The 13,581-nt window shown below is 41.4% G+C and overlaps 1 protein-coding gene across 1 annotated transcript; it reads left to right on the forward strand.

Annotated features, from left to right (window-relative positions):
• Positions 1 to 4,253: 4,253 nt before the first annotated feature.
• prdm13 (PR domain containing 13) lies at positions 4,254 to 10,132 on the forward strand (the record flags this gene model as incomplete). Its single annotated transcript, XM_080540326.1, has 4 exons — positions 4,254 to 4,397; positions 6,050 to 6,181; positions 6,326 to 6,446; positions 8,649 to 10,132. 4 exons carry the CDS (start codon positions 4,254 to 4,256, stop codon positions 10,130 to 10,132), a joined length of 1,881 nt encoding a protein of 626 aa, XP_080396452.1.
• Between the last annotated feature and the right edge of the window lie 3,449 nt (positions 10,133 to 13,581).

Raw genomic sequence — 13,581 nt, forward strand, 5'->3', positions numbered from 1 at the left:
TTGATTTGCATAATAGTCTGTTGGTTGGCTTAATTTCTATATGGCTCTTCAAATGCGCCCATGAAAAAGTATGCCAACTGAAGAGTTCAATTGAAGTGATGCTTCAAATTCTTCAAAGCTTTAGCTCTATTGGTGTTTACTTAGAATATACTAACATAGCTAAACACCGATAATAGGACACTTCTTCTTCTTCTAATCAAAATGATTCAAATGTTTTAATAATCAAATTATTATTATTAATCTATCAATAAGAATAAACAATTATTTAAACACATATTTTGCTTCTAAATAAACGAATATGTTTATTTTCTTCTAAGTCTTATATTAAGTAGGCCTACTCATATTAAATGTATATTACGCCTATGATTTATTAGGCCTATTGCATGCGTAATAGCCTATTTAGATTTATTTTTCATGGATTAACAGCTGGTATATAGGTGAACTTGAGACACGGTTAAATTATAGTTTACATAAGTGAAAAAATCCATCTTGAGCATTCGGAATTGACCCAACAGGCTAAAGTTGGCTTTTTTCTGATGTTTTCCCATCTACATTTGGCAATAGGGGCAAAAGTTTGACTTCTTTGAAACCTGTGAATTTCTGTCACTTTGTGCATGTTTTAAGTGCCTTAATCCCAATTAGGGGTGGCTGACACGCCACTCCATTCACCGCGAGCCCTCCCTGAATACATTTGCCTCGGAATGAACTTCACAAACAGAGCTCGCGCTAAATGCGCTCGACAGCAGAGAAAATCGAATAGAGTGACAGTTTCATTCTGAGTCGGTCGAGTGAGAAAAGGTATGAATTTATAAGGTACACCGAAACATTTCAATTCAGACGACTTTACACCCCATTATCCGGGCCTCCTCAACCGAGACAAGTGAGTTAAAGTTAGGGAAATTTGGTTCAAAAGCTGCGGCGCAAACTTTGTTGAGACTTTGAATACTGAAATGGAGCGGCCCTCCTCTTAAAAAGAGAGCATTTAAAAATGAAAGCACGCATGAACAGCGGTGAATCAGTTGCCACTTATTTCGCCACTCTCTAATGCGATTTTGAATATTAGTCTGGGTTAAAATCCCAATCATGTCATCTGGTGGGACTCCCATACAAGCATAATTACTATTCAAACGCGTCAGTAATGTCCCACCCGCATCCCCTCTCTGCAGCCCAGCTGGTTCGCCTTTTGTGCAGCCTGCATTTTCCCGCAGCTCAAGGATGGAGAAGGTAAAGCGCATTAAATAATGCCAATGGCATTTCCTCAAAGTGAAACACGTTTAATTAATAAAACGGTAATAAAAATGAAATGAATGTGTGAAAATAGACAACAAATTCAGATGTTCTCCACAGTCTTATAGGCTATAATGCATCATAATTATGCGCTTTTAAAGTTATCTTATTGCTATTCATTATATGTAGGATATCTAAGCCCTATACCCTCTTCGAAAATAGGCTTAAACACTTAAGAATTATTTTATATACAAATTCATATTTCATATTTGCAGAATATCCTGCGTAAAAGGGGAAAATCGTCAAGTCAAGTCAATATTTCAGGAATGATCAAGGCAGCAGGTTGTCAGGTTGTTGGTCCATAATAACGTAAGTATAAAACGTGGGAATTTTTTTAGAGAAAAGAAGTTTGAGGTGGAACAATGATTTGTCCTCTTGAAAAGGCCAGAGCAAAGTTTATGGTCGACGTAAAAAATGTGTTTTCCTGGGAGCTCAGTGGGACTTAAATGGTATTGTAACCGGTCCAGCGTTGAACCATTGGCACTCCGTGGTAGTTTAGGGGCATGAATAGAGCTCCCTGGTGGGGCATTGGTCTCCGTAACCGCGCTGCTTTACAGACAGGTTGTTCCTCGACATTCATGGCTCATTAAGGGGCAACCAGCTAAATCAAAACCTCACAGTACCATCGGATTGTAAAGTTGAAATGCTGGCGCTTTCATCGTGAAGAGCCGGGCAAAGCAAAACTCTAATAAAAACGTCTCCCTCGACTCAAGGTCCGATTCTTTGATGGTCGTTATTTAAGTTCATTAAAGAGATGCGAAGTTCGTTAAGGGAGTGTATAGGCCTTGTGGAATGCCGTGATTGACTCCGCAATATTGTCCTCGAATAAAGCTGCGACCATGTAATTAATGTGTCTATTGAATAGACGAGGACAATACCGCCGGTCAAGCTATTTAATTTCATTTAATTTTCCATCCCATTTGCTTCGAACACTGCTTTCACTTCTGACACTGAGTCTTTGACTGTTTCGCCGTGCTTCAGTGCGCGCATTGGGGACAAGGATTCACCCTTTTACTTTTTCAGGGTTAGGAAACAGAATGGAAACGTCTCCCTGTTCCCCCTCTGAGAATAATTAATTTCACTTTGAGAACTTAAGACTGTGAGCCACAGGATGGGAATGAGAATCGGCCCGCGGCTGGTGTGAGATATTTGGAGGCCGGACCCGTTACTCCAGGGTGGATGGGAACCAGCAACGAATAGCAACATTAATAAATAACCTTCCCATAGCAGCCGGCCTTTGCATGCGCCTATTGATGAAATTGTTCGCGTGTCGTTCACGCTCTTTAGAGAAACCTCCCCGAATGGAGCAGTGGGATACCTTTACGTGGTTGGGGAGAGACCCCCCCCCCCCCCCCCAGTGCAGCGCAGTGTCATCCCAGAGTCGCAGCAGGGCAGAGGTTAGCAGGATGTTCAGCCCACAGGTTCGTATTCTCAACTCTCACTCTCGCCCTCTCTTGAGACACACACACACACACACACACACACACACACACACACACACACACACACACAGATGATCAAAGGGGTCAAACGCAGTTTTAGAACCTGCGGTCACAAAGCGACTCACTGTCACTGCCTGGATAACTCTTTCACTCACTTCGATTGACCCCCCCCCCTCCCCATTCCGCCGTCCATCCTCTAACTTAAATAATAACCTTTATTTTTTTATTTTTAAATATATTTTTAAAATAACATCGTCTCCAAAAAGGATATTTTCATTCCCTAAACGAAATCGACAATATTTATTTGCCTACATGGTTGTAACACCAAAGTGGCAAATACAGAGTAGAATATAGAGTTCTGGCTGAAATAGACAACTGCGTTATGCAATAATGTTGATAGACCTAATAATATGATGTGTCTGTTCACGAGGGAAAACTAAAAAATGTTATAAATATTTTGAGCAGATATTTTTATCACATTTATTTCATGAATTGTCTAAGTTGTATACTCTGCAATGACAATAAAGTTGAATCTGATCTAATCAAAACATTTTAATGAATGAAATGGAAATGATCGAACTGAAAGCTGTGGCGAAATGAATAGGCTAGGCTGTGTTGTTCCGTATAGCTGAATAAAACCATTAAGACGTGACAAGAAAAGCACAAGTGTGAGATGATAAGACGGTGGTTATTATTGATAAGATGGTGGTTATTAATGATAAGATGGGGGTTATTTTGAACGCTGTTGCTATTTCTCTGGTGGTTCTCCCGTCGAGTACCTGCCCGATCTCAACCCGGCACACGCCGGGAGTCAATAGAAGTTAACAAGTCTTCAAAACATTCCTGCTGCCTTTGTTCAACTAAGGACACACAATGCAGCCGAGTGGAGAGAATAACCTGCTTTGAAGTATATAAAACCCCAAAAGAACGCAGCCAAGTAGATTTAAAGTAGTCACTGATTTCCAAAAAACTGGTTTGTAAAGGAACAATGAATAGGGGGAGAATTTATGGAGAAATTATACAGTGGGATTTGTCAGTTAAAATATCGGAACTGTCTGGAGTACAAAACCACATGCTGAGGATTAATGGTCGCTCCAGACCTTTGATTCAACACTCTCTTTTCTCTGCCCTTGACAAATTGGATTTTGGGGATGGGAAGGTCGCCTGGCCTATTGTCTCCTGACCGTTTTAGAGCAATTCATTATGTTGGTAGAGTGAGGGAAAGTCTCCATGTGACCACCTCGACCCGTTTTCTACCCATCACAGCTGCTGAGGGAGCCAAACTCTCTCACAGCACCGCGGCGCGCACTTGCTCGGCCTTGCGCGTTAACGTGCCGAGGGGCATGCACCTTGCTGCCCCATTAGAAAAGCAGGATCACATACGACACCGCGTCACTTCGCGGGCGGAGATTGGCCTGTCCTCATCTCCGTGCTGACTCCTTCTTGTCTCAATCAGTCACTGCCTTGGTCTTCATGGTTCTGAACCCAGCATCACTGCACGCAGAGCCAGTCTCAGAGCCAGCCATGCAAGTCACCAGGGCTCAGGCCACTACCAGTGTGTTTGCAGACTGCAGCATACCGGCCGCTCTGCGGATAGGACCGGTCCCGGGCATCTTCAAATTAGGGAAGTACGTGTCGGATCGCAAGGAGGTTGGACTCAAGAAAAAGGTATTTCAAGTTTTTATTGTATTATTCCATATGTATTAGAATTATATTTCTTTCTTTTTTTTTCTTCTGCAAAACCGTTTTTTTTTTTGACAGTTTGCTTGCTCTGCTCTAATCACAATAGTGATTGTAATGACAATAGTGCAATCATCTAATCATTTCGGACTATTTTCCCAACACATGAACAAATAAAATGGACTATAGGTATAAACATGTTGAGGATTTGACTAGGCTACACCTTTCAGCCTATAAATAGGCTATTTAAATATTTTGTATGCATTAATATCATTTGAAATTATTAATATTCGTTATTTTTATTTAGGCTATATAATTAAAACGTATAAATCAATATAGAAACAATTTAGATTTGAAAAAACGTTTTGTTTCTTAATCTAGAGATGACAATCATTAACAATGCAGGTAAAGGGACCATCGACTCTATTGAAGCAGACCTGTCAAACTTCATTGGTCCTTCGGTTATTAATTGGTTCGTCCTGTCAGGTTGGAAATAATTGAGTTATATTAGTGGGACGACGTGTCACTCTGTGCTTCTACTTAACCGGCCTAATAGGGCGACCTGGGATGCTGTGGGTTTTCATGCCCTCGCGCGCCTCAGATTTCACAGGCTAATAGGCTAGTTACTCCGATGAGCCATTTAATTTTAATGTAATCCGGCCATGGAAAGATGCCAGCTAAGGCATGGACCATAGCCCCAAGCTGAGGAAAAGAAACTCCAGATAAAATGCAAAAACTATGCCTGATATAGCATAGTGGTACATTTAAAAATAGCAACATAGCTGCCAGACATATAGGCCTATCAGGAGGCTATAAATAAACTCCTCTGAAAATAATTACAGTGTTGATGGTTCCACGTTGGGATTATTTTTTTTAATTTCACGTTTTTCATTTTAATTGTTGTAAATTAATTGTACATTACTGTTACACGGCAACAGACCAATTGTAACGATATTATAAGGCCATTATAAACATCCCTCCCTCACACTCCCTGTCGACGCGTGTGATTGATGCGGCTAAACGCGTCGCTCCGGGCTGCTGCGATCATCAGGTGCAATCTCCGTGTCAAATGTCACGCTGCTCCAATCTTTAATCTGCTTGAACAGTTTAGAAACGCTTTGACACTCCTCAAATTCGTTTCCCATATCAACTCAATTATGTGTCACTCTCCCCCTTCGTAAATTACCCCTGCGACCCAACAGAGCGGGTAAAGACGCATTAAACGCGCTTTGGTTATGGGCACACCTCCAGGTATATCATATCACCATTAAGTATAACAAGCTAACAAGCTATATACAACATTTTAATTTGATGACGTAATTGAAACATATTTTAACTAAAGCCTAGGATGCTTAAAGAAAACGAAAACAAAAAAGCAACGCTTATTTTGTTCCAAAACAAAGTCAATCGTATAGGCCCAACAAATGCACATCAGTTCCTTTTACGATTTATATATTTTTTTAAAGATTGGTATGCTGCTAGTGATCCATCTGATGTGGATTTGGGTGTCACACACACACACACACACACACACACACACACACACACACACACACACACACACAAACAAACAACAAAATATGAATAGATTCTCATTACTGTCCTAACACTGATGGTCTATTCCTCTTGTGGACGTGTAGATTCGCCTGCTGAGGGGAGAGTTCGTGGATGAATCGGGGTGTCCAGTGCCAGACTGGATAGGGTTAATCCGTGCAGCCAGAAACACTCAAGAGCAGAACTTGGAAGCTGTCTCAGATTCACCCGGGGGACAGGTCAGTACCTCAACGTTTTATGGTGCAAGTGAGACTTTGCTCTAATATTGAGTAAGTAATTGCAATAGTGTAATTACATTGTAATAATAACGCTAACATAACGCTGAAAATAAACGTATACACTGTGTTGGCCTTTGTCATTAGATTTTCTACCGTGTGCTGAGAGAGATCCAGCCAGGCGAGGAGCTGAGTGTGTGGTACTCCAACCCTCTGGCTCAATGGTACAACATCCCCACGACAGCCACGCCGACACACGACGAGAAAGGTAAGCATGCTCATAAATAAATAAACGATAGCCTATAGGCCTACTCGTGAGCTTAGAATGATAAGGTTCTATCTCCGTTTAGAGTTCAGAGATATTGAGCGTCAAAGTTTTTACATTCCATTATGTTTTGTGAGATGGAACCTTTGTATTTTATGAATTACTAACTCAAAAATGTCAACATTTCAAAAATAACACCACACAGGCATTAATAAACACCTAATGGATCATATTATGTAAACAACTCAATTTTGACAAAAATGGAGATAGAACCTTATAATTCTAACGTCACGAAATGTCTACATGTTATTTGTTTGCAACCGGCCTCAGGCCTACGATCGAAATGTATTTGTATCATTGTGTCGTATTGTCCACACAAAACTTTTGATAGGAATGGATTACAGTTGGGAACAGTTGGGCTACTGACGGTCATTGACATGTTGAGAGTCCCATCATTGCGGTTAAGTGAACGTCGATAAGGTGCTCGCCATTGGTCGAGCTATTACAATCATTTGAGCGGTTGCGTCTGGTTATTTTCTCCAAAAATGTGCATCGCCATAGCATAGGCCTATATTTCGATTCCGAGATCTATTGGTAACTACTGACACTTCTATTGCCATACCATTGTACTGCAACTGCTATAATAATAATAATAATAATAATAATAATAGGCTAATAATAATAATAATTATTATTATTATTATAATTATAATTATAATAATAAGTAGGCTATTATTATAATAACATCTTAATAATAATAACAATATTATGCCAAAATATAATGATAATCAAACGTCGATATTTGCTGTGTTGGATATTAGCGTCGACGCCAAATCTAGGGGTTTATAGTCTTAACGAAATGTAATCCCATGGACACCAGCTAAACAGGACTAATCCGATTTAATCAGATTATACCCAACGGATATTTTCTTTGTAGAAAATGTGTTCATATATCAGTCTAGATCAGAATTCACCATGTAGCTGGCCTACTCTAGGCCATGAGAAATGGAGGTCCTGCATGGGGATAATTTTCAACATATAGGCTACCAAAATGATATACAGCCTGCACTGTTACACCAATTACAGTGACGGGCACATTGATTAAACCCGCAATTAAAAGCATGGCCTGGGCTTGTTTCAACCATCATCAAAGCAGACGATGGTGATTCAGAGGGGGGACGGCAGAGGTTAACAAATGTCATCGCGCCATTAATATTCATCTATTCAAAAGCAAATAAATTCAAAAAAGGTGCTTTACGGTAAATTAGCTGCCTACACAAGGTATTGTTGGCCTAATGAATACTAACTTTTATGTGGGATGTATATTGCCCTGATTTGCGGCGGAGCGCTGTGCGTCGCTCTCCGGCCAACGCACCGTGCTGCGGTCCTTGACATACGCTTCCTATTCTCCGGCGTCAACAGATGGGCCGGGCCCATTGTCTCTGGCGACTTGCGATTTCAAGCAACAGCTGCTGTCACGTCCACGGGAGAGAGCACAGAGAAAGTCCCCCTATTCAATGTATTGGTTTCTGCAGCAGCGCCAGATTGGGTAGGGCGTTTGCTCTTTTGATGGCGACAATAAACAACTGCCCATATAAGGATTACAAAATCATTACATCTATTTCATTGACCTCGCATTGTTCAACTGGTGTCAACGCCCACGTTTGATGAGGTGGAGGAGGTTAATATACTCTATTCATTAAATGATTAGATCCGCTGCATTTGCTGTATATAGGCTGCAACAAAGTTGGCACATCAACATTGCAGTCATGTTGGCCTATCGTGACGTTAGAATTATAAGGTTCTATCTCCATTTTTGTCAAAATTGAGTTTTTTACATAATCTGATCCATTAGGTGTTTATTAATGCCTGTGTGGTGTTATTTTTAAAATGTTTACATTTTTGAGTTAGTAATTCATAAAATACAAAGGTTCCATCTCATAAAACATAATGGAATGTAAAAACTTTGACGCTCAATATCTCTGAACTGCCCTAAACGGAGATAGAACCTTATAATTCTAAGCTCACGCTATACCGTTATCCAGTAAATAGCATACATTTGCTACCATAAAATATACTTCAAACAGAAGTCATTAAGGAAACAAATGTAATGTATTATGTGTGTTAGCCCTATTCGGAGGATGGAGTCTGGAATATGATGACCCGCATTGATATTAACCTCATGCCTTCTCTGGTTCTCTGCAGGTGAAGAACGCTATATTTGTTGGTACTGCTGGAGAATATTCAAACATCCCAACACACTGAAGGCCCACGTTCACTTCCACTGCGCTCTGAGCAACGGACGGGGCTTCGTTAACAACGAGCAGGCCAGGGGAACCGAGAACTTCAGCAGGTCACCGAAATCCGGCGACATTGCCAACACCTCGACCTCGCCCAGAAACGGCCACGTCACCTCTGACTCTGTCAGACGGACCGTCTCTTCTTCGCCCTTCCTCAACAAAGCTGGGGTGTCAAAGAAAGTATCTCCTGAGGAGCAACATCAGGACAGGGCCCTGGACATGAGCGTCACATCAGCCAAAAACCACGGACATCTTCTAGGCCTTGGCGCCACGTCGTCAATGCTGAGCAACATGGGTTTCCATCCGGGTGTGCGCTCTGCGTTCAAGCCCATGCATGGCCTCTCCAAGGTCGCAGTGGCTGACGTTTCCAGGGAGGAGCCCAATGGGAAACATAACGGAGGACTAGGCTTCAGCAAACTCCTGGGAAACATTAAATCTGCACGCTCCCTCAATGAACCGTTGACCGGAAGTCATCCATCCAAGTGCGTCCAGCATCCAATAGATTCCACGTCCGTGGTACCGTGCACCAACGCCATCCGGGGGTTTCCGTTGCTGCCTCATTTCGAGGAGACGTCCGCTTTCAAACACGTGGAGAGCCATCGTATGCACTCTGGACTGTCCCCCTCGCGCTACCCCCAGATGCCCTCTGGACTGCACTTTGAGAGGTTCTCTCTACCCCAGTTCGACGGCGTCAAACCGTACAGCGGAGACTGCAATATCCCCCTCATGCCGTTCACGGTGTACAACGGCGAGCTGCTGTACAGTTCACCCTACTACCCACTGAAATTCCATTTTAGCAATCTCCTAAAATACCCGGAGTCCATGTCCTACTTCGGTGCACCAGCGATCAACCAAGACCTGAGCTCAATAACCAACATTGACAGGGAGATAGCTATGCACACGCAACAGTTGTCTGAGATAGCCGTGGAAAAGAACCGGGCCAGGCTCGACTCCATGCCCATCGCTAACACATCAGGGTCGGGGAAGCCGAAGAAGGGACATCTATGTCTCTACTGTGGTAAACTGTACTCTCGGAAATACGGTCTCAAGATTCACATGAGAACTCACACGGGGTACAAACCACTGAAGTGTAAAGTTTGTTTCAGGCCCTTCGGTGACCCGAGCAACCTGAACAAGCACATCCGCCTGCACGCGGAGGGGAACACCCCGTACCGGTGCGAGTTCTGCGGCAAGGTGCTCGTGCGCCGGAGGGACTTGGAGCGTCACGTCAAATCGAGGCATCCCGGACAAACACTGAAAAAACCCGAAGACAAAACGGAGGGAATGTTCGAGGACCCATCAGAGCAAAAGAGTGACAATGACAGCGACGTTGATGTATGCTTTACCGATGACCAGAGTGACCAAGAGTCGAGTAAACATAATGATTAGGCTAGTAGTATAACAGAGATTTTTTAATGCATAGAAACATTGTTTTGTGAAATTGTTTACATTGTGTACATAATTATGTGGTGTAATTTATGTCCCCCCCCCATGCAGGCTAAAGTTATTTATGTTTTTTAAAAGCTACTGAAAATATTATTGTTTTTACTTTTTAATCATGAGGGATTAGGTTATTATTTTATGTTATTTTAAAATTAAATGGCCGTTTCCAAGAGCATCATTAGGCTATGACATTGGCCTATTCCAAGACACATGTCAATGGAAATGATATGCAGGTATTGAAACATGCTGTATGACAACAAGTATATAACACAGCTGCTGATGGTATATATTTGAGTTTCATTAACTATTAATTGTGCCAACAATGTTCCCAAAGTCGATATTGGCTGCACTTTAACCACGAGTAATTAGGCCTGTTATACCCATGTCAGGTCGAGTGTGCACACAACTTCAGAAACACCGTCACCCATTATTTTGGACATTGATTTTTCAGATTTTCATGAATTTAATAGGCTACTATTTCCTACTCGAATTTGCACTTTCTTGCGAAAGCATTTTGTTCTTTGAAGCATGGATGAACAGGTTGACAACATAGCCTATAGCAGTTAGAACCCCATTTATTTAATGATCTTGTTTATACTAGAAACAACCTGATTACATATTAAACAGCCTATGTAAAAATGTACAAAATATGAAATTTCACTGTTCAGTGAAAAAAGGTGTTGTATACGTTTGTTCATAAGTGATATTGTATATCGACAACATTTTCCTCTTGTTCATTGAATTGTTCCTTTTTGAATAAATGTAAAAAACCGTTTGAATTCCTCTTTGTCGTTATGAGGTGTGATGCTTGAGTCAGATATCGCAAGTTTACATCAGGCCTACAGGCTACATTAAGAGAAATCCTTTAAAAGTTAGTTGGCCAAAACATTAAACATAATTGAATCCATAAGGCGATTGAATAGTAAAACACACTGAAGGAATGCCATTTTTTCCTCAGTTATATTTATTTATATTTTCACTGAATTGTCTTTGAGTTTTAAAAACGTATTTGTTGGATTTAAGTGTCCTCTAAATTCCTCTGCGGATACGACTCACCCAGGCTACACTAGTTAGAGCATGGTGCCATTAAGAAGACAGAGAGAGTCAACGAGGCGTTTCAATGCCGTGCTCCTTTACAGACCAGCAAAACAGGTTATTCTGTAAGAAAAAAAATAAATAATTAAATAGGCTATATACGAAAGGACGAATAGACGAAAGGACACATGGATGATTTCAAAAGTAAATGTAACTCCAGGAGAATTAATTTGCGCAACAAAAAATGTAATAACACATCGTTCATTTTCAACGTGAGAAATAAATTAATTTCGATTCATACATTCTGAAATACCTGGTATTGAAATGCAACCCTGAAATCGCAACCCTGAAAAAGAGAGCTACACCCATAGAAATAAAAAAATATTCTATTTCATTGGCTAAAGCTTCATTCAAATGTATCGTGAAACACATGCAGTTCCATTCTTAGAACATTGATTAATTAATTAATTCAAGTGTTAAAGAGATAAAGTTCACTATTAACGGAGCGGTTATTTCCTTTCTTCATGCCATTATGCGGCCTCCTATTATACTTAAAACTATCGGGGTCTGAGCCTGTCTTGGTTCCTGAAAAGATACAATCTTAGGCCAACATCTTGTCAGATTTATAGCAAGGCCTGGGTAGGCTATTGTAAACGGAAGATTTAGAGAGGCAAAACAACCTAATAGAAGATTATTTGGGTGAAAGGTGAGGTTCCAAATAACAAAACGACACTTTTTGGGGGGAATTGGAGCACACAATAATATACCGATAAAGAAAATGTCAGAGGCTGGTATCTTCATTATAATTTTTCTCAAAAACAAGTAATGAACCTCGAGAGGATATCAAATGTTTATTATTATTATTATTATTATTATTATTATTATTATTATAATATATATATATATATTATTTTTTTACCACATTTCTCATTACAGTTGGGTTGTACGACTGGAGCGCTTGGTATCGTCTTTCCCTCTGGCTCGCTCCATCGGCAGGTCAAACGTCATCCATCGAGGAGAAACGGAACCAGCAGAGCGCCCGTCATAATTGGCCACTGTAGCTGCGGTGTTAAGGCGGACGGATGTCCCCTGAATTAGGCCTACACATCTCAGATCATCCCACATTGTCAGATATGTCTGGAAATACATAGATAAAAAAAGAACATGAGGGGCATGCAGGCCGGAGGCTATGTTTCTATGTTTCAATGATTTTGAGTGGCACAAGCCAGTATGTGTCAGGTTATTCTTTACCATGCATGGTGGTGAATACAAATGTAATAAAATGTATACAAAATGTATAAACATTTGAGTGAAGGTTGGCTGAAGGTTGGCTACTCTTGAAGAGTGAAGAGAGAAGTAAAGGAAAGGTCTGAGTCCTTTGCTGCTCATCTCAGCTTTAGAGGGACAGATGAAAACTGGTGCGGCCTTGATCTGGCCTGCTGAGTCCCTGTCTGAACATTTTGGTACAAGCTGACACAGACACACACACAGACACACACACACACACACACAGACACAGACACACACACACACACACACACACACACACACACACACACACACACACACACACACACACACACACACACACACACACACACACACACACACACACACACTAGTCTTCAATCTCTTTCAGTTCTCTGTCGCTGTTGTTACCAGTCACATGCTGCATGTTGTCATGGCAGTAACATGGGAAACACTTCAATCTTCAACATCTCTATCAGACACCACATGAATGCCACTGGCTGATAATTGCTTTTGTATAAGTGTTTGTTTAAGAGCTGTGTGTGTGTGTGTGTGTGTGTGCGTGCATGTTTGTGTGTGTTTGTTTGTGAGAGATATAGTGTGTGTGTGTGTGTGTGTGTGTGTGTGTGTGTGTGTTGTACTGTACCCCACTTGAGGTATGTGCATGTGTGTTCGTTTCTTTGTTCACTCTGTGCTGCTGAGCCTGCGTACCTGAGTGAATCTATTTTATATTCCTCTCGGCCAATCACAATGCTTGTTCTTGTTCTGATTGAACTGTTTAATGCATGTTGGAGAGTGCTCCCCATATCACACATTCACTCTGTGCCCTGGTGAGCCCCATAGTTGGTCTATACACTATGTACTCTCTAGTGTGGTGTATTGCAGGTCTGCTATGTTTTCCATTGTTTTTACTGAGTTCTCCCTCTCCCATCATCCACTCTTGTTGTGGGCCTGGAATGAGGCCAGCAACAGTATTCAACCTCCCTACACACACACACACACACACACACACACACACACACACACACACACACACACACACACACACACACACACACACACACACCATGCCCCCCCACCAGCGTTCCAATCAATTAGTGCCGTTCATTAGT

Source organism: Nansenia antarctica (assembly GCF_963989245.1).
Source record: "Nansenia antarctica genome assembly, chromosome: 10".
Classification (NCBI taxonomy): Eukaryota; Metazoa; Chordata; class Actinopteri; order Argentiniformes; family Microstomatidae; genus Nansenia; species Nansenia antarctica.